The sequence below is a fragment of the Choloepus didactylus genome, chromosome 27 (genome assembly GCF_015220235.1).
Source record: "Choloepus didactylus isolate mChoDid1 chromosome 27, mChoDid1.pri, whole genome shotgun sequence".
NCBI lineage: Eukaryota > Metazoa > Chordata > Mammalia > Pilosa > Megalonychidae > Choloepus > Choloepus didactylus.
Window position 1 is genome coordinate 12,294,370 of NC_051333.1, and position 27,730 is coordinate 12,322,099.

General features: G+C 41.5%; 1 protein-coding gene across 1 annotated transcript; it reads right to left on the minus strand.

Moving 5' to 3' along the window:
• Window positions 1–837: 837 nt before the first annotated feature.
• On the minus strand, window positions 838–27,730 carry LOC119521050 (zinc finger protein 233-like). The gene is given in 6 exon segments (XM_037819040.1): window positions 838–2,021; window positions 2,024–3,952; window positions 7,432–7,558; window positions 9,738–9,798; window positions 10,161–10,223; window positions 27,485–27,730. Coding segments are annotated over 4 exon segments (2,244 nt in total). The 5' UTR covers window positions 9,753–9,798; window positions 10,161–10,223; window positions 27,485–27,730; the 3' UTR covers window positions 838–1,848.

Consider the following 27,730-nt stretch of genomic DNA (forward strand, 5'->3'; position numbering starts at 1 on the left):
TGGTCATAACACATTGAATACAATAGAAATCCAGAAGTCTACGTTGACATCAATAGACAAACGAAATGAATGTTCAACGAAAAACAAACAATTATATGATACCAAACAACTTCTTAATTATGAAGGGAAAAAGAGATAACTTTACATTGGGGAAGATATGGCAAACATCACATTTTTTCAAGTAATCAAAATTAACATCACCATGAATAGGACAAATCAAAATGTGTGCCAGAAGACCATACGATCACTTACGTGATAATTCAGCCAAAGATGCATAACCAGAACTTAATTGCGAGGCAAAAGCAGACAAGCTCAAATTGAGAATATTTCTGCATAAACAGTAATAAAATAACTAGCACATAATTTTTAAATGTGTCTGGTCATGAGAGTCTAAGGAACCATTTCATACTGAAGAAAACTAATGAGACAGGGCAACTAAACGTATTATGGGTCCTGGATTGGATCATTCAGTTTTAAAGAACATTACTGGGATTATGGGTGAAACATGAATGGAATCTGAGCATTATATGGTAGTGACGTGCCATCCTGGGATTGTTGTGTTATGGTTATGTAGGAGAATGTCCATACTTGTAGGATACATACTAAAGTATCCAGGGGTGATGGGGCATGGGGCATCATGGCATCTTATTCTCAAATAGATGAGAAAAATAAAGTTCTGTGTAAATGTACTCGTATCTTTGATGTAAGTTTGCCAGTAATTGTTTCAAAATGAAAGAGTGGTAGCTAGCTATAGGAATTACCTTCTCAGATACACAAACAGCTGCTACTAAGACCCTTTGTGTTTATCAGAATTGGAATATACCACAAACACTGAAATTTATTTAAAGCAATAAAATTTATTTCTTGCTCAACTGAATTCCAATAATGTCAGACCATCCCTCATGTTGTAGCCACATTAATGTGGAACGAGTGGCATCCATGATACTGCTATGAGGATTAATTTCATGTGTCAATTAGCCTTGGTTATGGTGCCCAGTGTTTGGTCAAACACTGGCCTACTGGTTACCATGAAGGTATTTCACAAAGGGGATCTACATCTACAACCAGCTGATTCACCTACATCAACAAAAGAGATTTTTTTGTGGGCAAACAGGCTATCTCCTCATCAAATCAGGAGGAGGGATTAAAATGAGAACTGAGTGTTTCAGATGAAAGAAGAATTTCTGCTTCAACTTCAACATTGATTCTTGCTGGAATTTCCAGCCAGCCAGTTTCCTCTGGAGAATTCAAACTAAGGACTTCAAAATCACCTCTGCCATGGCTTCCAGCATATGGTCTACCCTATGAAGTTCAGACTTGCCACCCCCTATGGTCAGATGAGCCAAATCCTTAAAACAAAACATACAACCACACACACACACACCCTCACAAACACACATTCATGCATACATATATTCTAGTGCACATGGATTTTGTCATGTCCATCGTTATACTTTTTCTTAAGTCTTGACCTTACTCAACATTTTAAGTTCTCTCCCCTGTGCAGACTCTGTTGAATGTGAAACCATTATAGGGTTTATCTGTTGTGTGTTCTCCTAATAACTGTGAAAATTAGAGCTCTGGTTGAAATACTGGCCTTACTCATACAATAGGTAGTCTTCAATAGAACTCATAACTGAAAAACTCAGCTCATTCTTGAATTCTTAAAACACTAAATTTGAAAAATATTCTCAGCTGTGAGGATCTTCTGGTGAAAATGAGGAGTCTAGGTTCTGAAGGTCACCTTTTCCAAAATCATCATGTGTATTCTTTTTTAACACATTAACAGACTATCTGATGAACTTGAACAAACACTGACTAAAGCCCTTACCACAAAAAAACACATTTTTATGGTTTCACTCCAACATGGACTCTCTGATGTGCTTCAAGATGTGAGGACTGAATGAAGCTCTTACTAAATATGCCACATTTATAGGGTTTCTCTCCCATGTGGACCCTTTGATGAATACGATCATAAGGATTCAAAATGAAGCTTTTCCCACACTCTTCACATTTGTAGGTTTCTCTCCTGTATGGACTCCCTGATGGGCTTGAAGATATGAACTGGAGCTGAAGGCCTTACCACATGTCTCACATTTGTATGGCTTCTCTCCTGTGTGAACTCTCCGATGTGCATGAAGATTTGAAATCTGATTGAAGTTCTTACCACATGTCTCACATTTGTACGGTTTCTCTCCTGTGTGGACTCTCTGATGGCCTTGAAGATATGAACTCCATCTGAAGGCCTTACCACATGTCTCACATTTGTATGGTTTCTCTCCTGTGTGCACTCTCTGATGAGCATGAAGATTTGAAATCCGAGTGAAGTCCTTACCACATGTCTCACATTTGAATGGTTTTTCTTCTGTGTGGACTCTCTGATGGGCATGAAGATCTGAATTACAGCTGAAGACTTTACCACATGTTTCACATTTGTATGGCTTCTCTCCTGTGTGAACTCTCTGATGAGCACGAAGACTGGAAAACCAAGTGAAGTGCTTACCACATGTTGCACATTTGTATGGTTTCTCTATTGTGTGGACTCTCTGATGGGCTTGAAGATCTTTACTCCATCTGAAGCCCTTACCACATGTCTCACATTTGTATGGCTTCTCTCCTGTGTGGACTCTCCAATGACCCTGAAGATGTGAATTCCGATTGAACTCCTTACCACATGTCTCACATTTGTATGGTTTCTCTCCTGTATGGACTCTCTGATGGGCTTGAAGATTGCAATCACGGCTGAAGTTCTTATCACACACACCACATTTGTATGGTTTCTCTCCAGTATGTATTCTCTGATGGGCTTGAAGATGTGAGGCCCTCCTGAAGACCTTACCACACACATCACATTGATATGATTTCTCTCCAGTGTGGACTCTCTGATGAAGACCAGAATTCCAATTAAGTATCCAATCACATTCTTCCCATTTGTATGCTCTGTCTTCATTGTGGGCTATCTGATGGCTGAGAAGGTGTGATGTCTGACTGAAACTTTTATTATACACATCACATTTATAGGATTTCTCTACAATGTTGTTCACATAGTGAATGTTAAGATCTAAGCTATGATTGAAGTGCTTCCCATACTTACCACACTTATATGGCTTCTCTCCTATGTGAATGAGTTCATAAGCAGAACAAGAAGAGCTTTGATTGAAGCTTTTAGCACACACCTGACATTTGTAAGGTTTCTCTCCTGTGTTGACTTTCTCATTAGTTTGAAGATGTGAACTCTGACTGAGGCCCTCACCACCCCCATCTTTCCTATAGTAGTTCTCTCCTATAGGAACACTCTGATGAATGGGAAGCACTGAGCTATAACTGATGCCCTTTCCACACTCAATACATTTATGAGGCTTCTCTCCTAAGTGCAACTGCTGATGAACTTCAAGACTAGAGTCAATGCTCTTTCCTTTTCCATTCTCACCAGATGTTTGCACTCCTGAGTGGATTACACTGTGCTGTGATGATTTCAAGTCTTTTCCACAATTATTATGGCTAAACACTTTCTCTCTTACGTGTGCTCTGTGATCATCGTGGTGATGAGGGTCTCTTTTCATAACACACTGATCATATTTACACTGTTTATTTCTTACATCCATTTGATAATTCTGTGACTGTCTCAGATATATTTTCCTAAAAAAGTCCCAGGTGGTCCCATTTGGGAACTCTTTATTTTGATTCCTACTGGAATTCTCCCCTTGAAACTTCATTACATAGTTCTCATCTTCAGAACTCTGAATAGATACTCCTGCCCATATATGACAGGGAGAATCACCTTGTTTTAGCATCTCAGACCTCTTGTCTTGAAGATTTATTATTGCATCTTGATTTCTGGCTAATATACTTGTAAATTGTTCCCACTTCTGCCAGCAGATAAGATCTTCATGTAAAAGGTACCTTAATGCTACTTCTTGAAGAGTCTCTATCTCATTTTGATTCCTGTGTGCTGGAAGGATAAGGAGAATTCAGAAATGATAATGAGGACAAGTGATTGCTCACAGAAAAAAACACTTCACATGTAGACCAGACCACACTGGGAGACCATATTCAACCAATGGGAAGTTCAGCTTGACTTTATCATTGGTTTTGCATGCCTATACAAAGAAAGAAGTAGTCACCAGGCTCCTACCCCTCTTTAACGGGACACATTTAGAAACTATACAAGTCTTATGTACGTTGTCAAAGTTAGAAATAAGGAGACTGCATTGCAACAAAAAGAAATCCCACAAAAACTTAGTAGAAGAGAAATTTTCCTCTGTGACCACAAGAATATTCACTTAAAAATCCTTCCTCTTTTTTTGCAGCAGGTTTACGGGATCTACATAATCCTGACTATTCATATACTTCGAAACCTGGGCTGAATAGTACAATCTGCAAGTCTGTGTGTGGCAAGCAAGTGCAAAACATATAGAAAAGCCTGAATTGATCTACTAGTATATACAGATGGATTATCATAGGATGCCAAGAATGCCCTTGTTGAAGAACAGGGATGTCCTCAGAAAAAGAATATATTTACAAAGGAAAATCTCTCCTCGACCCATAAAGAACCCATAAGATGGTGTCTTTATTTCCTTAATTTAGTCATTAAATCAACATGTCAAATGAGCTATATTTGAAAGAATTTCAATGAATTCATAGCATATAATATTCAGCTGGTCAGCATTATAACCTGAAAAAAATTTGGAAATTCATTCTCATAGTGACACCTGCTATGGGAGTAAACCTCTGATAATTTTTGCTACTTAATCTTTACGAATTTTGGGGTAAAACTGAGTGACAAATATTATGTTCTAGATTTCACAGATATGTAATGGCATATACCAAAAGATGCTGTGGAGACACCATATAATGCTCCCAATGACTCCTCCGGGTATTCTTACCTTTTTAAATTCCCCTCCTACGGTTTATCAGAATTAGTCGGTGACATCAATAGACTATGGCAGAAACGATGGTATGTCACTTCCAAGGCTAGGTCTTAAAGGACATGTGTCTTCTCCCTCCTGCTCTTTTGGTTCAACTGCTCTGGGGGAAAACAGGCACCATGGCTTGAGGAGACTCAGGCAGCTCTAGGGAGAAGTCCAATTAGCAAGCACAGGCCTGCTGCCAAGAGCCAGTGAGGAAATGAGGCCTCTGGCCACAAACCACGTGAAGGAGCCTAACTTCACAGCACATCCTCTACCCCAGTCATGCTTTCAAGTGACTGAAGGCCAAGTCAACATCTTGGCTACAACCTCATGGAATGCTGAGCCAGACTAAAGTGCTCCTGAATTTCTGACCCTCAGAAACTGTGTGAGGTAATAAACATTGGTTGTAGTAAGCTAAGTTGGGGGGTGATTAGTTATATAGCAATAGGTAAAAAATACAGACTTTGGATTTGGGGTTCGTTCATAACAAAAGCCTAAAAGATTGTGGGAGAAGCATTAGAACCAGGCATAGCAGATGAAACCTGGGTAGCCTTTTAAGAGAGTATTAGTGAAGTGCCTTGAGACTTTTCATAGAAGTCTGGATGTTGAGGAGGCTGTAAAGTACATTTAAAGGGAAGTGAGAAAATATTACTGGAAACTGGAAGAAGGGGGGAGGGGTCCTCATTATGTAGAGGCAGAAAATTTAGCAAAGCTCTTGCCTGCATTATGTGGAGAGTAAAAAACGCACTTCATAAACTCTAGGTGCTCTAGCCAGTGAGTGAAGGTGCTGCCTAGTTTCTTCTTCCTCGTTATAATAAAATATTAGAAGAGAAATATTAGCTAAAGGAAGGACTGTTGAATGAAGGGTACTCAATAATTGGTTTTTCATATCCTGAGCCTGATACATTGATGGTGAATGACGTCAAAATCAAGAAATAGCTTCTGAGTAAAGATTAAATCCTGGGCATTCTCAGGAAAACACTGTCTAAAGATAAAGTTACAGGCCTGACTGTAAAAGCTTTTGTTGAGACTTCAGAAAGATCAAAATTGGTGCCTCAGAGTACTGTTCCGTCAGATATAAGGCCCTCTAAAGAGTTTAAGTGGGGGCCTCATAGATCCTTTCAATCAAATAGGTAAGGTAAAAGGCATTACCCTCAGTCTTCTCAGCAGAAAGCAGTTCCTTCTGGCTGGAAGGGACTGAGTGAGGAGCACAGCATAGGAAATGATTTCAGAGAGCTAGTGGGTAGACAAGTCATGTAGGATCCTTAGAGGCCACTCTAAGGATTTTGGATTTTAATAAGTGAAATGGGAAGCCATGAAACTGTCTCAGCAAAGCAACGACATCACCTGACTTACATTTGAAAGGATTCCTCTGGCTACTGTGTAGAGAATGGACTCTAAGTAGACAAAAGTGGAAGCAGGGAGGGAGTGAGAAAGCTAGTCTAATCAAAGCAGAGTAATGAAAGATGATGCTTAGGCTAGGTAGTATCCAAAGAGGTGGTGACAAATCCGGGGCTGTTAATTGCAATGATTTGGCTGCACAGTTCTCACCTGAATGCTCATGTTGCATGTATGACTCCATCATCAAAAGTTTCCTTCTCTTATGAAGTTTGAGAATTAGATAGAGGTGTCTGTTGCACAATATTATGAATACACTAAATCCCACTGAATTGCTAACTTTAAAATGGCTAATTAAGATCTTGAAAGGAGATCATCCTGGTTGGGGGAGGGCCCTAAATCCAGCAACCAGTGGCTTTAAAGAAAACTGAGAGGCAGAGAGGGTGAAAAAAAAAATAAAAAGGCAAGGGGGGAAAAGGCCATGTGAAGATGGAGGCAGAGACTGGAGACACTGCAACAAGCCAAGGAAGGCGAGGAGCCTCCAGAGGCTGGAAGAGGCCAGAGGGTTCTTCTCTAGAGCCTTGGAGGGTGTGAGGCCCTGCTGACACCTTAGTGGTGAACTTCTGGCCTCCATAACTAAGGAAGAATAAATTTTCAGTTGTTTTAATCCACCTACTTTGTGGTCATTTGTAAGCACAGCCCTAGGAACCTAATATAAGCTCTAAGTAGTATTTCTCAAAATCCTGATGGCAATTTATTGTATTAAATACCTTTTATGTTGTGATCTAGTATACAAATCCATAAATATTCATCACTGCATCAAGTGATCAAATGACCTGATTCTAACCATCATCTATTTTTATCACATCTCCTTCCCTGCATTACTCAGTTTTTGTTGCACTATGGCAGTTCCTGAGAAGGAGCTATGAAATTTCTACTCTTTTCTATTTTATCAAATGTGAGAATGACGCAACTCACTAACTGATTTTCCTAACCCAACAATACGTCACAATGGCATTTTGAGAAAAATAGAAAAGGGATAGACAAATTTTCCCAAAGGAATTAGGAAACTCAGATCCCCAAGTTCAGGAAAGCATGTCAAGTGTTCAGAGTCTTAAACACCTGAGGACACAAAGACAATCCGGGGGGCTGACATTTAGGATTACAAGGCTCCTCTCCTCACCCACAGAGAGCAGGTTCCTGAAGGTCTCCACCATCACATCTTGGTACAATTTACTCTGCGCAGCATCCAGCAGCCCCAGTTCTTCCTTGGTGAAGACCACGGCTACATCCTTGAATGTCACTGCCTCCTACAATGCCAAACACACCACACATCAATCTTACATCCACTGTCCACTGGACGAAGGGCAGCAGTGAGATGTGTGAGAAGCTGTTCTGGATTCTGGGGAATCTGAGTCAACTGTAAGTAATTTCCTCCTCTTCCCTATTCCATATGTGACTTTTCCACAATCACATCAAAAGTTTGGGCAATTAAAAAATAATCCCTGTATATTTAATTCGGTGCCACCATTTAGGCTGTAGAACCATAACTCTTGAATCATGGAGAACATGCGTTTCATGATTTAATTGATACTCCCAAATTAACCCAGCAAGTTGGGTCAATTTACTTCCAACTCAGTCTGATAATTTCCATCTTTCCTTTCTTACTCATACACTCACTAAGCCTACGTAATGTCACTTTGTTGGACTTTGACAAACCAAAGACCTTCACTCACTCTTAATGGGGAGTTACACAAATCATCCTCTGTGTTCTGAAGGCAGGCCACTTACCTATGATAACCATCTACGAGAGAACTGAGAGTGCCGAAGTTAAGATCATAGTTTTTCAAAACACAACACCTCAGTTTAAGTTCCAAAGCTCTGCCTCTTACTAACCACATAAACTTAGGAACATTCCTTAAACTCTCAATTTGTTCATCTGCATAACGGTACACACATCAGAAGATCCTACTGATTTAATATTCTCAGAACTGTGCTGTCCAATTTGGTAGCCTTAAACTACATGCAGCTGTGGACATGTAAATCACAGAAACACAAAATAAAATTTAAAATTCAGTTTCTCGGTGGCACTAGCCACATTAATCCTAAGAAAGCAGGAATGGCTACATTAATATAAAAATGCAAGCATATACCCAGCATTCCAGCCACCAACCACACTCCTGGGCATTTATCCCAGAGAAATCAAAACATATCCGCACAAAAACCTGTACATGACTGCCCAAAGCTGCTTTATTCTAAGTGGCCTAAAATAGGAACATCCTCATGTCCTTCAGCAGGTGAATGGTTAAACGCACTGCAGTACACCAGAATAAAGAATACCACTCAGCAGTAAATAGGTATGAATTATTGATACACACACAGTTTGGATGGACCTTAATGACTAGATGCTGAGTGAAAACAGCCAATCTCAAAATGCTACGTATTGCAAAAGTCCACTTATATAACACTTTCAAAAAGACAAAATTTTAGAGATGGACACCTGATTGGTGGTTGTCAGGGTTTAGGGATGGTGGAAGAGGGGAGTAGTGATGTGACTATGATGGGGTTGCAGGAGACCTTTCTGCTGATGGAATAGTTCTGTATCTTGACTGCAAGTGGTGGTTACACAAATCTACACATGGGCTAAAATGATACAGCGCTGTACACGCACATTACATGAACATCAATTTCCTGATTTGGATATTGTACTATAAGTGCTTAATGTGTAACCATGGGGGACACTGGTAGAGAGAGTCCATGGGCCCTCTCTCTACTGTCTTTGCACCTTCACTGGAATCTCTTTTTTGTAGCCTTATTAGTAGTCGCTCTAGGTATTACATGATATACACATATCACAGTCTACTGGTGGCAACATTTAGCCATTCAAGGGAAATATAGGAACCCTACACTTCCATTTAAGTCCCTTTACCCTACCCCACTTATAATTTTCTTAAATGTTTCCTCCACATACATTTAGACCCACATCAGATGTTATCATTTTTGCTTCAACAATCAAACGTAATAACATATTTGCAACTGCCTTATATGTTTGGAATTATTTCAAAATAAAAAAAAAAAAGAGGCCAGTCTATCATATTTACCTCTGTTTTTACCCATTCCACTGTTCTTTCTTCCTTCCTGAAGTCTGAAGCCTCCTTCTGTTCTCTATCCCTTCTGTTTAGAGAACTTCCTTTAGCTATTCATGCACAGTAGAGAAAACAGCTGACTGGCAAGCAATGTAGTACTGTGGGGTTTTTGCTATCTATGAATTTTTACACTATGAAGCATGAAAAAAAGATGATAAAATAAAACAAACCAACAGTAAAAAGAAAAGAAATGCTATAAGCAAAAACAATAAATGGAATAAAAAAGCAAGTCACTAGCATATACCAAATACCTGCTCTCTTTCACTATTAATAGAAAAAAAAATATCTAATCTTTGAGAAAAGAGATGTTATGCTAAGAGACAAACATCAGAACTCCACTCACCTGAAACCTGGTCATTTCCTTTTGCTCCTCTGGAGGAGGTAAGAGGCCTGGGCAGGCAGAGCTGGGAATGGAGAAAGGAGCCATGAGACACAGGCCCTAGTCCACGTGAATTTTTTTAAAAAAGGGACCCCTCCTTCAGCACATATAACTGACCACTGGGCCAGGAGCCCTCGAGCTGTGGACAACCTGCCCAACTCTAAGCACAAGCCTAACACAAGAGCCCCTTGCAGCTCCCAGGGCTATCGTTCTCCTCCTGGGCATTGTGGGAAATGAAAGGTGGTAGAATGTACTGGCTACAAGAGTGGACTCTGGGGCAAGAAGTTCTTGTCAAATCTGGGTACTGCTAATAACTGACCTAGGTTAAGTTAATTAACCTCCTGGTACCACATCAGTCACCTGCCAAATAAGAATAATAGTGTTTACCTCACAGGGTTGTTGAGGGTTAAACGTTGGAGAAGGTGCAAAACTCATGTGGTTTCCCTGCAGCTGTAAAAAAGCAGATTGCTGTGAATCATAACATCATACTTGATGATGTCTTTTGTCATCATTTTTAAAAATCAAGGTAAAATACAAACAGCACAAAATTAACCATTTTAAAGTGAATGATTAAGTGGCATTTAGTACATTCACATGTTGTGCAACCACCCACTGTATACAGCCCCCATACATTTTCAAAAAGAAAGCCCTGAACCCATTAGGCAGTTGCTCCCCCATTCCTCCCTCTCTCCAATCCCTGGTTGCCACCAATCTGCAGCCTGTCTCTATGGATTTACTTATTCTGGATATTCATATAAATGAATCACACTCTGTGGGCTTTTGTACCTGGCTTCCTTCTTTTTCATTTCATGGTTCATCCAATTTGTAGCCTCTATTAGCACTTCAATCCTTTTTATGGCTAAAAAACATTCCACTGAATGGAAAGACCACAACTTCTTTGTCCAGTCACCCACTGATACTGTTTTACTTTTTGGCTACTGTGAATATGCTGTTATGAACCCTTGTGTACATGTATCTGTTTCAGGACCTGTTTTCAATTCCTTGGCAGATACATTTTTGTCATCATTTTTATATAAAGGAGTCTTTCAGGACATCCACATTTTAGAGGCTGTCCAACGTTCTGTCTTGAGAAATCCACCTTTCCCTATGAGAAGTCATTAATTCTGATTGGCTCGATTACTTAAAAATTTGGCATCCTGGAGTGATACGGGAAAAAATCATACCTATTGCAAATGATGGACTATAGTCAACAGTGGAAATATGGACTCTAAAGATACTTCTGATGATGCCTTGAGCAGAAATGATGAATGTGTTGCTGCAAACTGGAAGGAAGGCCATCCTTGTTTTAAACTGGCAGAGAATTTGGCAAAATTGAGACCTGGTGTTGGATGGAAGGCAGAATTTGAAAGCGACAACCTGGAATATTTAGCTGATGAGATCTCCAAGCAAAATACAGAAGTAGCCTGGCTTTTACTTGCAGCTTATAGTAAAATGCGAGAGGACAGAGATAAGCTGAGAAATAAACCCTTGGTTTCAAAGAAACCAGAAATCGATGCCTGAAAAACTCTGGGCTTCCAGGGGGTAAAACCCGAGAAGCTACAGCCCAATGTGAGGATGTAAACAAACATGGAACCCAGGCGCCATTTCAGTACAAGCCAAGATTGGAAAAGGAGTTAAGCAGAAAGGATTTGTGGAAAGTCCTATTGTCTGATGGCTTTGACCCCTGTGTGCTTCATGCAAAGCCAACAGAATTTTTGTGAGATCTTTATAGACAGAGCTGCTGCTGGTCAGGACTGGAGGAGAAAGACAAGGAACAAACTGAAGGAAAAATTTCTTCAAAGACAGAGCCGTGAAGGTTGAGGTCTGGAGTCAAGAGGCCTTGGGCTGGGAGAGTGGAGCAGCCCACACGCATGGAAAGGGTGAGTTTGCCCCAGAGATTGAGGGTGGGCCTTCCACCTCAATGCTCTGGAAGAGTTTTGCCACCCCAGGCCCCAAAGAGGGTGGAGCACATTCCCAGGGAATTGGGGAGAGCCTGGCTACCACCCCACTGTTCTGAAAGGGTTTGAGCATGTGCCCCGGAGATGGAAAGGAATCTGGGAGCTGCCCCGATGTTTGAGGAGGGTGGGGCCGAGAAGGTGGTCTCCCCAATGTGTGGCTATGTTGGAGCACTCACCTAAGCATTTGGAGAGGAAAGGGCTGCTGCAAAGGCCCTTAGGAAGGGTTAGACTCCCGCTCTCTCAAGCCCCAAGGATGCAACATTGTTCTGTAAATGACTCTCAGACTTCGAAATCTAATGGAGTTTGTCCTGCAGGTTTTAGGAACTGTTTTGGTCCTGTTAACCCTGTTTTCCTTTCAGTTTCTCCTTATGGCAATGGGAATGTTTATCCTATGAATGGCCCTCCTTTGTATATTGGAAGCACATAACTTGTTCTAAGTTTACAGGCCCACAGTCAGAGGGGAATTTTGCTTTTGGACAGACAACACCCATAACCGATTTATTGGGATCTTATACCTAACATTGTTACTGAAATGATTTAAATTTTTGTGATATTGTGATGGGGTGAATGTATTTTGTAAATGGAAAGATCATGTCATTTTGGGGTCCAGGTGGTGGAATGTGCCAGTTTGAATGCATTATGTCCCCCAAAACGCCACTATGTTTGATGTGATCTTGTGTGGGCAGACGTATCAGTACTGAGATTGTAATTCTTTGAGTGTTTCTGTGATGTGCCCCACCAGCTATGGGTGATGACTCTGATTGTATAATTTCCATGGAGATGTTGCCCCACCCATTTAGGGTGGGTCTAAATTAAATCACTGGAGCCATATAAATGAGCTGACAAACAGAAGGAACTCAGTGCAGCTGTGAGTGACATTTTGAAGTGCAGCTGAGTGACATTTTGAAAAGGGGCTACAGCCAAGAGGGACACTTTGAAGAAGCTGAGAGACAGTAGCTGCAGATAAGAGACATTTTGAAGACGGCCATTTAAAGCAGACTCTTGCTCCAGAGAAGCTAAAAGAGGACAAATGCCCCAAGAGTAACCGAGAGTGACAGTTTGAAGAGAAGCTGTGGCCTAAGAGAGGAATGTCCTGGGAGAAAGTAATTTTGGAACCAGAACTCTGAGCAGACACTAGCCATGTGCCTTCCCAGCTACCAGAGGTTTTCCGGATGCCATTGGCCATCCTCCGGTGAAGGTACACTTTGTTGATGGACACGTTATGGCCTTAAGACTATAACTGTGCAGCATTAGCAAACTAGAACAATCTCATACAACTATTGGAAAGTGACTGAAACCTGGATATTAGCATTGGTACAATATTACTAACTAAACTTCAGACCTTACTTCAATTTTGTCAGTTTTGCTCTTACTAGTTTTCTCTCTCCAGGACCCTTTTTAAGATTCCACGCTGCATCTAGTTACTTCTCCTTCGTCTTCTGCCATTCTCTCTGTTTCTCAGTCTTTATCTTTAAGGCCTTAGACACTGTTGGCCAACAAGACTGTTCCAGAATCAGGCTGCCAGGGTTTCAATTCTTGCACTGTCAGTTACTGTCTGAGTGATATTTATAAATCAATTATCTTCTTGTGCTTCACCTATAACATAGGGATACTTTCAAGAGTAAATGACAATACATGAAAAGCCTTGGAAACTCAGCCTGACGCATAGTAAGCCCCCAATAAATGTTAACTCTTGTTATTCACACCCTTGTTATTATGACCAGGAAAACAGTACAGAAATGATGTATTAGTCCTGGTTTGTTCCTAAGTAAATTTGTTTCTAAGCATGTAATAACAATCAACAGTTTATCAATTTTAAATACTCAGGAAAAGCAATGTCTTCTCCACCCAGTCAAAAGAGAGGGAGACAAAGGGCAAGAAATAGATGTAAAGATCACTTTTAATCTGTTTTATCACCTAAAATCTATTTTCAGGAATCCAGGAAACAATCTCACAGAGCTGCAAGTTGCCTCTACATCCAGCTGCCAACTGAACAAATGCACCAACCATCAACACTTTACTGAATAACATCTCTCTGCCAACACTGTCATAAGTTAAATTTCAAATAAGCAATGTATCATCTTGATTATCTAACTGCAATTTTTTGATACCCTGGCTTTCCTGGGGAATTACAATCCTTCTGGTTATCACCTGAAAACCCTGCAGTTGTTAATTTCCCCTCCCCTTTGGCCCAAATGCATTTATGATAATCCATTTTAAGATATCTTGACTCAAAGACTTTGTATTAAAATACTCAAAAAAAAAAAAGGGAGAGGGAGATTGATGGAGACAACACAAAAAAAAAAGGGAGAGGGAGATTGATGGAGACAACACAAGATTGGCAAAACGTTGACAAGGGTTGAAGATGGACAAGGATAGATGGTCACATGAGAACTCATTAAGTCATTTCTCCACATTTGTATAGGTTGGTGAATTATCATAATCATCATTTACCAAATATAAAAGTATTGTTAAGTATGATTAGAATTCTTGAAAACATAGAAAAAGAAATATACATGGAAAAAACTAAAGAGGAAAACATTAGCATTTTTACAATTATCTGTGCATACTGGGATTACAGATAATTTTTAGCTTTCTTCCTCACATATTTTTCAATATAAGCACACATTACTTCTATAATCAAAATACACATTATAATGCAACATAAAATAAGAAATCAATTAAATGAGCAGACCCTTCAGGTCCTCTACTTAAGAGTCTGAAATTATCTTCCTAATTTATCACCAAAAAAATTCCCTCCCCCATACAGATTCCCATTTCTTAGGGCTGAAGAAGAATCTGGCATAAAGGCATAAAGGCTGGCAGCCTGAGTCCAAATACTAGTCCAAACTCTTTCCTGATGTTTTATTTTGGGCAAATAATTTAAGGTCTTTCTCTATCATCTGTAAAATAGGGACAATAATCTCCTGCCACAGGTCAGTTATGCGGATTAAGCTAATCAACGCATACAAAGACCTTAGAATACCTGGAACTCAATATGTTAGTCAATTATTATTACTCATTTATTAACATATGTCCCATCCAATCTGTTTATTTTACAAATATTTAAGCACTTTCCCAGCAGAAGAATTTGCTAAGGGGTGAAAGAAATCTGTCCTACTGATAGAAAAAGTGATACACAGCAGGTTAAGACTTCTCAGGGTGGGACAATGTTACTTCGGTAGGGTTAGAATTAGAGCAGTGGCTGGCTGATGAGAAAAAGGCAAATTCCAAGTAGCAATCAGGCCATAAAGAGAAGAACAGCATAAACAGCACCTGGGGATCAACTGACTTCACCTAAGTGCGTCATCTACATTCAAGCATCAAGGAAAGAGGAATAAGGGGATTCTGGTTTGCTAATGCTCCACTCCCCCTTCCAAGGCGGCATGGAAAGGCTCTTTTCCCCTTGCATAGGGGATAGGCAAGATCCCTAAATACAAGCAATATATGGGGACACTGGGGCTCGGAAGCCACATATTGATTGAACTATTTTTTGGTCCCCCGCTAATGAACATGGAGTTTTGGCACTTGTGGATACTGGAGCAGAATGTACTTTTAATATACAGAAAACAGTCACAGCCCAGATGGTCTACATTGGCCATGGCCAGGTATGGAAGACAAACTATTAAAGCAACACAAGACTGGCCAGCTACCACCTCAAAAGTAACAAAGTAAATATCTCCCACTCAAGAATATATATTGGGAGAGGAGGGGCAAGATGGTGGCATAGAGAGGTATGGAATTTAGTTAGTCCTCTAGAGCAACTAATAAAAAACCAGGAACAACTAGCAAATAATCTGGAACAACTGTTGGGGACAAGTGTGATTGTCCACACATCATACACCAGCCTGGAATGGGTGGAATAGCCAAGACAGCAGCATAAAAGCTGTAAGTAAAAACTGCAGAACTGTGCCAGAAACCCCCTCCCCCATGGCAGGCTGAACTGCAAAACCTCGCTGTGGAAGAGAGCAGCATTTGCGGAGCAAGCGAATATAGCTCAATCTAGCTCCAACTCGAGTTTTAATCAACAAATGTGGGTTGCTGAATACAAACTACAAAGACAAACCGCTAACAAGCAGCAAATTACCCTGAGGTCGCTTCCAGTGGAGAGGTGGTGGGGCTGACAAAATAAGAAAAAAAAAATGCAGAGGCTTTTAGAGATGGCTGACCTTAGAGAGCCAGAAAATACCTGTGCCCCGGGAAAGAGAGCCCAGAAGACTGGGTGCTATCTCTGGCAGATGGGCAAAACTGGGGGGCTATGGACTGGCTCTGAAAAGGGGCTTTCTTCCCTTTTTCTCTCTCTCAATCTGAGTGGCTCAGTGGAGAAAACATCAACCATTTCCAGTTTGCAGTGTCTGACCCAGACAGGGGTGGAGTTAACAGAGTCAGAGAGACAAAGGAGTAATTCAGGTGCAGAAGATAACCCCCTAGGAGGAGTATCTTCCCTAAGAGGAAGGAGGTGGGGCCAGCTCTAGTGCCTACCATGCCCTCAGAATTCAGACCCCAGGGCCTGGGGGAAAACAGTCAAAACAGAAACAACTTAAGCTGAGAACTGAAGAGGCCCCACCTCTTTACACCATTGGGAAGTGACAGACTAACAGGCGCCACCTGCTGGGCAGATTAGGAAAAGCACAGTGCCTAGAGGCCTCACAGGAAAGTCTGTTAATCTTATAAGACACACCCTCAGGGAAACCTGACACTGATTATATTCCCATTCTGAGACCTGAGCCTGTTCTGGTCTGGGAAAATCTGTTTGGAGTTATCAAGGAAACCAGATGCCTAGACCACAGAAAACTACAGATCACACTAGGAAAAACAAAGATATGGCCCAAAGGAACAAACTTACACCTCAACTCAGATATAGGAATTGAAACAATTAACTAAAGATCTTCAAATAAATATGCTAAATCAATTCAAAAGCCAAGTCAATAAGTTTAGGGAAGATACGACAAAAGAGATGAAGGCTATAAAGAAAACACTGGGCAAACATAAGGTAGAAATAGAAAGTTTGTAAAAACAACTGGCAGAATCTATGGAAATGAAAGGCACAACACAAGAGATGGAAAACACAATGGAGACATACAACAGATTTCAAGAGGCAGATGAAAGCATTCAGGAACTGGAGAACAAGACATCTGAAATCCTACATGCAAAAGAATGCATAGGGAAAAAGAATGGAAAAATATGAGCAATGTCTCAGGGAACTGAATGACAACATGAAACACTTGAATGTACATGTCATGGGTGTCCCAGAAGGAGAAGGGAAAAGGGGCAGAACTAATAATAGAGGAAATAAACACTGAAAACTTCCTATCTCTTATGAAAGACATAAAATTACAGATCCAAGAAGTGCAGCATACCCCAAACAGAACAAATCTGAATAGACTTACACCAAGACACTTAATAATCAGATTATCAAACATCAAAGACAAAGAGAAAATCCTGAAAGCAGCAAGAGAAAAGTGATCCATCACATACAAAGGAAGCTTATTAAGACTATGTGCGGATTTCTCAGTAGAAACCATGGAGGCGAGAAGGCAGTGGCGTGATACATTTAAGATACTGAAAGAGAAAAATCACCAACCAAGAATCCTGTATCTGGCAAAACTGTCCTTCAAATATGAGGGAGAGTTTAAAATATTTTCTGACAAACAGACAATGAGAGACTTTGTGAACAAGACACCTGCTCTACAGGAAATACTAAAGGGAGCACTACAGACAGATAGGAAAGAGGTGGGGCAAGATGGCGGAGTGGTGAGGAGCAGAATTTCGTCTCTCCCCTAGAGCAGCTGGCAATTACCCAAGAACTATATGAAACAGTGTTTTCGGGGTCTCCAGTAACCAGTCACACATTGGACACAAGTTTGGAATTGGAGGAAAAGCTGAGATCGCAGCGAACATTGTAAGTTCCCCGGACCAGGGGTCTGGCGCCCCTCCCCACCCAGACCTCACCGACTGTCTTGCTGCCGGCTCCCTGAAAGGGGGGAAAAAACAGCAATCTGCTGAGGGCAAGAAGGGAGGCTCAACCCAGCCTCAACTGCAGAATTAATTAACAAATTAATTAACTAACTTTGGGAGCTGGGGTGCTAAAGAAGGGCTGGGCTCCGAGAAGTGGGGGCACGTAAAAGCGGGCACCCATTCCCAGACTCCAAAAAAGCCATTTTTTTTTCCCCTACATTTTGTCTCTCTGGCTTCTCACTGATCCCTTATCTTTTTGTATTTCAATAACCCCCAGCAGGGGTGGAACTGAAGCGGTTGGAGAGTAATTATCAGACAATAGCCCAAAGCATATCTTTAAATGCTCTATTCTGACACTGACAAAACTTCCAGGCTGGGGAAAGACTTTTAAAAGAGACTCTTTTTTTTTTTTTTTTTCCTTTTTTCTTTTTCTTGATTTCTTTTCTACTTTTTTTTTTTAAAATCTAAAAGTAATATATGTGGTTATTTTCTATCGGAAAGCCCAGGTTGAGGGACTATGCTGGGCTTGGGGGAGACAGAATACCCACAGTGTCTTTGAATTCCGTATTCACTACTGAAGGCCTCCACCCCCGTCTTTAATTGGCAACTCAGGCTGACCAAGGAATCTACCTGGAGAGGCCCCAAAGAGGAGAGAGAAGGGAATAGTGCCCCTGAGAGACAACTGGAGTTCTGAGGATTGGGAGAGTGGAGGGAGGTCCAGCTCAACTGGCAGTCCTCCTTCTGGGAATTCATACCCCAGGGGCTGGAATTCAGATTCTGGCTTCAGTCAGCCACGCCTCCGACAGGATCAGTCACCAGGAGAACTAAAGGCTCCACACCTCCTTACACTGGTGGGGAAGCTGCGGGCTGGCCAGCGCCACCTGCTGGACAGGAGAGGAAAAGCACCAATTCTAAAGGCCTCATAGGAGGGTCTCATTCTCAGGGAAACTCCATACCCTCCCAATTAGACCTGGGCCTCAACTAGACTGAGAAAATCTGACTAGGGTCGACCACATCTGAGGAGACCCACTCACAAAAAGGTTACATAGAGGCAGAGCAAGAAACAGAAAAAACAAGAGGGGAAAAATTCTGATCAACTAAATAGAACCTAAGTTAGAGGTCTAGAATAAGTTGAACTGAATAGCAGAGGCCAGAGAACAAAGCCAACCAACAAGAAAACCACTAGGTAAAAGACAGAAAACAGCTCCAAAATAAACTAATCAAGAAAATCAGATGCCTAGACAACTTAAGATAACAAGCCATACCAGGAAACACGAAAACATGGACCAGCCAAAGGAACAAACTAATAGCTCAGCTGAAACACAGGAGTGGAGGCAACTAATGCTAAATAAATTTGATGAAATGAAGGAAGATATAGCAAAAGAGCTGAAGGATATAAAGAAGACACTGGCTGACCATAAAGAAGAATTCATAAACTTAAAAAAACAAATGGCAGAACTCATGGGAATGAAGGCCACAATGGAGGAGATGAAAAACACAATGGAGGGACACAACAGTAGATTTGAACAGGCAGAAGAAAGGATCAGTGAACTGGAAGACAGGTCATTCGAATTCATACACACAAAAGAACAGATGGTGAAAAAAATGGAAAAATATAAGCAGGGTCTTAGGGAGCTGAGTGACAACATGAAACGCACAAATATATGTGTTATGGGTATCCCAGAAGAAGAGAGGGGAAAGGGGGCAGAAAGAGTAATAGAAGACATATTCACTGAAAATTTCCCAACTCTTATAAAAGACAGACAGATAGGAAAAGACAGGAGTGAGAGGTTTGGAACACAATTTTGGGTGATGGTGGCACAACAATGTAAGTACACTGAACAAAGACAACTGTGAGTATGGTTGAAAGAGGTAGGTTAGGGCCATATGGGACTCCAGAAGGAAAGAGGGAAAATAAAGACTGGGACTGTATAACCTAGAGTGCTCAACAACTATGATAAAATGTACAAATATGTTTTTACATGAGGAAGAACAAATGAATGTCAACCTTGCAAGGTGTTAAAAATGGGGTGGTATTGTGAAAAAAATATAATCAATGCAAACTAGAGTCTATAGTTAACAGAAACATTGTATTACACTTCCTTTAATGTAACAAAGGCAATATACCAAAGCTAAATGCCTATAAGAAGGACGGATATAAGGAAGGGGTATGGGACTCTTGGCATTGGTAATGTTGCCTGACTCTTTTATTGCACTTTATTTTATCTTTTCTATTGTTACTTTTTAGCTATCTTTTTTTCTCTTTCATCTCTCTACCTTCTTTGACTCTTCCTCTTTCTTTGTGGAAGAAATGGAAATGTCCTTATATAGATAGTGGTGATGGTGAATGCATAAATACATGATTATACAGGGAACCATTAATTGTTTACTTAGGACAGAATATGTGCTGTCTGAACAGAACCATCTTTAAAAGAAAAAAAGATTGAAGAAACCTTGAGGGCACTATATTGAGTGAAATAAGTCAGACACAAAAGGACAAATATTGTATGGTCTCACTGACATGAACTAATATGTAAACTCATAGATATGAAATATAGGTGACCAGGATACAGAATGAGGCTAAAGAATGGGGAGCAGTTGCTTATTTTGAACAGATTGTTCAACTATGCTGAACTTAAGTGTTTGGAAATGGACAGAGCTGACAGTAGCACATTATTTTGAGAATAACTAATAGTGCTGAATGGTGTGTGAATGTGATGGAAAGGTGAAGTTTGGAGTCACATATGTCCCTAGAAGGGAAGTTGGAGGTTAAAACATGGGAATGTATAGAACAGTGAATCTTGCGGTAGACAATGTCCGTGATTAATTGTACAAACATTAGAAATCTCTTTCATGAACTAGAACAAATGTATGACACTATAACTATAAGTTAACAGTAGAGGGGCATATAGGGAAAAATATACATATTGCAAACTATGTACTACAGTTAGTAGTATTTTAACAAGCTTTCATCAACAGTAACAAATGTACTATACCAGTACTATGAGTCAATAATGGAAGGGGGGTTAAGGGTATGGGAGGATTTGAATTTTCTTTTTTATTTCGTTTTCTGGAGTAATGAAAATGTTATAAAAATTGAAAAAAAAACTATGGTGATGAATGATGAAAACACAACTATATAACGGTATGCTGAACAATTGGTTGTACACTTTGGATGACTGTATGGTATGTGAACAGTCTCAATAAAATTGTATTTTTTTAAAAAAAGCAAGCTGTAGAAAGATGCATACAGTAAAATAACATTTACATAAAATTCACAATCACTCTAAAAGTACTATATGTCGTTTTTGAAACTACAAATGTAAAACAGTCTACTATGAGCATGCCTAGGGAGAATACTTACCACCTTCAGAGCAGCTGGTAACTCTGGGGGGGGGGGGGGTTGGGCAGGGGAAAGGGAAAGAAGGGACTAGAACCAGGAGGAAGGAGGACCCAGAGGCTTCACCTCCATCTGCCATGGTTTATTTCATTAACTACAAAAACATCTGAAGCAAAGAACACCAAGCATTGAGTTGTTAAATTTGGCTAGTAGGCAATGGAGTGTTCCTTATATTCTCTGTTCTACCAATGTTTAAACTATTTCATGAGAACAACAAAAAATCTACCTAATCATCCCAATTATGCAAATAAATACACACACACGTCACAGGGTAAATGGTTATCTTGGGCAGTGGGATTCATGGTGATCTTAATTTTATTCTTTATACTTTCCTACATATCCCAGAATTTTTGGTCAATAAACGTGCTTTGTATTTATTATTAAAAACAAAGCAAAATAAAACAAAGAATATATATTGGGAATTGATATTTTACAGAATATCACTTTGCAAACAACTGTAGGTGAATTCCATCTCTGGTGCCGAGAGGTCAAACTGTCCAAAGAGGACATGCTAAGTGGTCACTGGTAAAAGCACACTCCCCCAGATGCACAGTAGCAGTGTGTCAGTTTAAGTTACCAGGGGGCCTTCAAGGAATTAGAGTGGGCATTATAATCCCCACTAACAGCACATTTAATAGCCCAGTCTGGTCAGTAAGAAAAACTAACAGAACCTGACAAATGAGTATTGATTATAGAGAGCTTAACAAAGTAACTCCTCCTTTGTTTGCAGCTGTAACAAATATAGTTACTTTGTTACAAGATATAAGTATGCATTTAGGCCAGTTTCATTTTGTGTTAGACATGGCTAATGCTTTTTTTAGTATTTCCTTAGACCTCTCCAGCCAATCTGCATTCGCCTTCATGTGGGAAGGACAACAATGGACATTTACCATGCCACCACAAGGATATCTCCATAGTCTCACTATTTGCATGGTCTAGTTGCCCAAGATTTTAAAATGTGGAAATCTCCAGCAGAGGTCACTCTTTTTCATTATATTGATGATGTTATGTTAATCAAGAACTCTCTTGCAGAACTGGAGCCCACCGCCAAAGCTGTACTAGCCCATCTCAAAAGCTGAGGTTGGGCAGTGAATCAGCAGAAATTGCATGGGCTGCGGACTCTGTCAAATTCCTGGGAGTTGTTTGGTCGGGGAAATTCTTGGGTATTGTTTGGTCCCCTCTGTTGTTGTTGATAAAGTGCAAAATTATCCTACCCCATGTATTCCTAAACAAGCAACGGCTTTCCTTGGTTTGTTGAGTTGTTGGAAACCGTTTATACCCCATTTAGCACAACTCCTAAAATCTTTGTACACCCCATTCAGAAAAGGGAAAACATGGGAATGGAAGTTCCTCAGCAGGCTGCCTTTGAAAGGGCTAAAAGAGCCCTCACACAGGCTGAAGCTTTAAGGGGGGTGGACCCAGACATGCCTTGTGAATTGGATGTGGCCAGTACCGATACTGGCTTTTGGTGGGTCTTGCGGTAAAGGTAACAGGCAAAAGAAGTTTCCCTCAGCTTTTGGTCTCAGCTTTAGAAAGGGGCCAAGCTACAATATAGCTCCTTAGAAAAACAACTATGTGCTGCCTATAAGGCCCTGATGCAGGTTAAAGGACAAACTCAAAGATGCTGTGTCATTGCGTACTGTATCTCCATACAGGGATATGGATAAAAGACAAAGCAAATAAACCTCATTCAGGGAGTGCTCAGCTGAGCACTTATGACAAAATGGAAAGACTATCTGCTGCCACGCAGTGTCTGAAGCATCCCTGAAGTGCAGAAATGCATGATATTCTGGGACAAGGTTTCTATATGAAGAGCACCCTACTGATCCTCCCAAGGTGGCTGTTCCCATGCCCACGGTTGACGGATGTGGCAGCATACTGGAGTCTGCCTGGTATACTGATGGACCAGCACACAGGCAGCTTGCCACCTGGACGGCAGCAGTGTGCAACCTAGTACAGATACTATATGGTGGGAAACTGGGACTATGCAAAGCAGCCAATGGGCTGAATTAAGGGCTGTATGGATGGTCGTTGTTCATGAACCACAAGATGCACTAACTGTTTTTACTGACAACTGGACAGTATACCAGGCTTAACAGTGTGGATGGCTACGTGGAAGCAAAAGCAATGGACCATTGTGGGCCACCCCTTCTGGGGGAAAGAAATGGGAGAAGACATATGGGCCACCTGCACAAGCGCAATGTAATTGTGTTTCATGTTTCTACTCATAACACTGACACTTTACCTGGCAATATTGAAGCAGATGCTTTAGCAAAAGTTCCTAGCCTGGAGCTAACATTGCACGAGGCTGCTGAATAGCTACATAGGAAGAAAGCACACTGAGGATACCAGGCTGTGGAGGCTGGCACAGAAGTTCCAGTTGCCCCTCACATGGCAAAAGCTGAAAGATGTTGTGGACACCAGCCTCTCCTGTTCACTGTGATGACTTCTTTACCAACTGGGACACATCAGCCTTGAGCAGATTCCGGCCACCAGATGGCAAGCAGACTATACTGGGTCCCTTCCCTTACCAGAGGGTGCAAAATATGCCTTTACAGCCATAGGCGCAGCCACTGGACTGCTGCTGGCCTTCCCAGTAGGGAAAGCTAATATGGCAGGATAATATCTCTACTGAGGAATCTGATAATGAGGATGCTGACGCCTTCTCTCTATGCTGCCCTCATATACCACCTAATGTTTTCTGTTCTGATAGTAAAGAACCATTATTCCTTCTAATATAGAAGTATATTCAACAGAACTTTTACGTAAAACACTCAAGTACAATTTCCAAATGACAAAAAGTGAAAAGGCCTTACTATAATAACTGAGACAGATGATTCATATACTTCAAGTCCCATATTATAAAATTACACTGAAGGAGAAGCTAAACAGTTAAAAAAAGCTGGGAATGTTTTCAAGAAAGTAGAAAGGCCTTCTCAACCTTCTTAGATATAGATAACATGTAATTGCCTAGTCCACTGTGAAAACAGGATGGGCTGCAGCTGTTACTGTAATCATAGGTAAGTCATAAATAATGTAGCAAGGTTGAACACAGCCATAAGCAAATGTATGTTTATCAATATGATGTAATGGTAAACTAATCAGAATAAAATGAGAAAACTATATTAACAAGTTAGAGATAAATAATAGTAGTCTCTCTTCTAATTTTTAGACTTTGTACAAGTACAAGTATGTTATATTGCTCTTACAGAAGCCATAGCTTAATTAGCAAAAATATTATCAGAGTTTTACAGGCATTCAAGGCTAAGTTTCTAATAACATTACGGATACCCTCCTTTGATCTTGAACCAATTGTGGATCAAGATGCTTCGTTCATGAGTCATTCATGTTCACCAAGCATCATTTAATGTAAAAATAGAATATTACTTAATTAAAGGTATTCTAGATCAAGATGCTATAAGCTCTCTGATCTCATGAACAGCTGCATGTGGAGGAGCCGGGGCTCCCAGGCTTGGTAATGTATCAATTAATTTTTACCTTGTAAACTTGTTCCTTTTACCTTAAGTGCTCCTTCAGTAAAAAAATGTGTTAAAGGTGAATTCTTGAGTGCTCTTTACTTTTAAACTATTGTCTGTCCCTATACTCTTAACTGAGTGGGAAGTTACTTAATGAAGGCCAAACCCATTTAATCACAACCTGATAAGGCTTGGGCCTTTTCTAATGAAGATCATACATTTGAGGTATAAAGAGACGAACCCATGACACTAACCAAAGAGCTACAATACTTAGCCTAGAAAAGCCAAGTGCCTTCTTCAGGGTTCTCACATGTCTGGACAGGTATAAAGTCCCCCCCCTCCCCTTTTACTGGACAACTGATCCAAGCCTGGGCTACTGAACAGGACGTCTTATGGATATTTCCTTTCCCTTACAACCCCACAGCAGCGGGGTTAACTGAAAGAATGAATGGGCAGCAGTTAAAAGATAATAAGCAATCTCTACAGCAGTGGACATGCCAGTTGCATCCGACCCTCACCAACCTCAATTCACGGCCCCAAGCAGCTGCTCCTGCTCCCACTGATTTAGTAATGGCTGGACCTAAGTAAGCCCCGCAAACACAGGTAAAGGGACCAGCGACGCTACAACCACAACAAGGTAATGAAATTAATTTGCTCATGCCTGCATCACAAGCATCAGAAATTGAAGAAAATAAGGTCGATTGTGTCAGGCAGAACTCCCAACCCCCAACACACACACACACAACCCACCCTTAGCACAGATTCCAGGAAGCTCTCTGCACCCACAACGGACATGACTATTTACATAAAACCCACCCTCAGCTAATGTGGCAGTTTGAGCAACAACAAAACCAAAAATTTTCCATAATGTAATAAGCTCCCTGATGTCAACTCCTTACCTTACCCTGAGCAAACCAATCCTCCATCAACTCCTTATCTTACTCACCCTGAGCAACCAATTCCCTGACCTCAACGCCTTACTTCTCTATCTTACCCCCAACAATTATTCCCCAACTCCCCTCCCAAAAGCTATAAAAATTGTACTCCTCCTTTGTTCAGGGTTGTCGCCATCTTAGGCTTTAGCCCGCTTGCGCACAGCCACACAACAAAATTCCTTTGATTGAGTTTTGGTCTCTTTTCTCTTCCCAGCCAAAAAACCTAATAGAATGGTCATGGTCCTGCCCAATGCAGCCACACTGGTTGAGAATCCTAAGCCCATGGTGTATTGGAATCACCCAAAACTTAAGCATCAAGCCACAGTTTATACTCAAAATCCCGAAAGCTGTACATATAACTAAGCCGGTATCCCTCATACCTCAAGGTACTGTATGTATGTATGACTTTGTGGACACTTAGTATGCCTAAGCTAACTACAGACTTAACTCCAGTAGACTCCCTGCAACTGCAGGGGGAAAAAGTGTGGAATCTAAAACCCCCTCCTAGCACCCCTTCCCCAGGAACTCTTCTGTCCACTAATGGAAACTTAACTTGTACATTGTTAGATCAGCATGAATTCCCCTGCCTGTTCCCCATAAACATCTTTCATTTCACCCATAACACCCTAGGGGCCTCAGCTGTGACACATGCCCACAATTGAACCCTCTGTTGGGTTTACATGGACTTGCCACCTTTAGGTGCTACTGGTTTTTTTGGACTGTAACCCGTGACTTGAACTGTGTGAAACACCTTGGCGGCCTGGCGGAATACAATGCATCAGAAGATAAGACTGAAGATCACAGATTTCAATTGTCAGCATCTCTTTGTGGGGTAGTTATTTCTGGCTGGAGGGGGACCCCTGGTGTTCTGTTCTCTCTTATCCTGAAATGTCTGTCCTATGGTCAACACAGTCCGTGTCAGGGTGGACTGTGAGGACCCAGGGCATGAGATCCTGCCCCCTCCTCCATTACTGATATACACGGAGCCACCTACATGACCTGGTAACAGGACCCTCCCCTGCCAGGCGGGGGAGGCATTAAAACTTCCCTCCTCTTAATTCCTGTTAGTAACCAAGCCTCCGGAGATCTTGTTGTAACCAAATCTCAGGGGAGACTCAGTTGTCACAAACCTTCATAAGCCATCCCCCACACCCCTACCCCCACGTCTCTCGCTCTCTCTGTGCAGAACGCTGCCTTCACTGTTTCCGAACAGCCCCAATCAGCAAGATTCCTCTCCTGAGTGTTAAGTTCCCAATTAAACGCATAGACAACTCTGTGCCAGGTGTGTTCTTTGGTCTTGGAGCTACCCTTGGTTGGAACATCTCTCAAATGCGTTAATAAACATTTTACCTCTTACTCAATCTGTGCGGTGCCCTTGAATTCTTTCTCGGGGCACGGTCAAGAACCTAGGAACCCAAATCCGGCATAATCCCCAGACCCAAGAGGTCACTTCTTCCTCTCTGCAGCCCTCTTTGAGAAGTCACGGCCGAGGGCGCATAGGAGGCTGGAGATAACACGGCTGTGTCTCCGGCCCAGGAAAATCACAGTGGGTGAGACCCACTCCTTCTAACAAGGGGAGAGAGGATAATCATTAGGAAACCCTAACAACCCCACGTGCTGCAGGAATCAGAGAAAGCCCCGTGGCTCAACAGCTGAACTCCGAACCCACACCCGGTTCACCAAGGCTTTAAGGGATGGAGCACTTCTCCGGGAAGAAATAAGAATAGTAACAACCGACCACTCTTTAGTGTGCGCCAGGGTCGGTTCAAAGCACTTTCCCGTCTGTTCTAGTAATTCTCACAATATCCGTACTAGGTGGTTTACAACTATTTACCCCATTTTACAGAGGAAAAACGCAGAAATGAACTCTTCCAAGATAACATCGCCGAAGACGGCAGAGAGTGTGGAAGGTGCGGGAAGGTAGGACCGGGTTGCTGAGCGCCAGGAAGACGCTAAAACACTGCGATGCACGACCCAGACTCACCTCAAACCCGGAGACGCGCGACCTGCCAGAAACGGCAAGGACTCAAGCTGCTGCCCCCGCCACCAGCTGCGACTTCCACGGTTAGCCCCGGCTTCTCTTCCCCGAGGCGGAGGACCGACACCTGCGGTCCCCAGGTACCCGACAAGAAAGCTCGGAGAGCTTGCGGAGGGCGGGGCTCATGCGCCCACCCCCGAGAATTTATAGCCGCGACCACGCTCCCCTGCAGCGGAAGTGCCTGGGACCTGG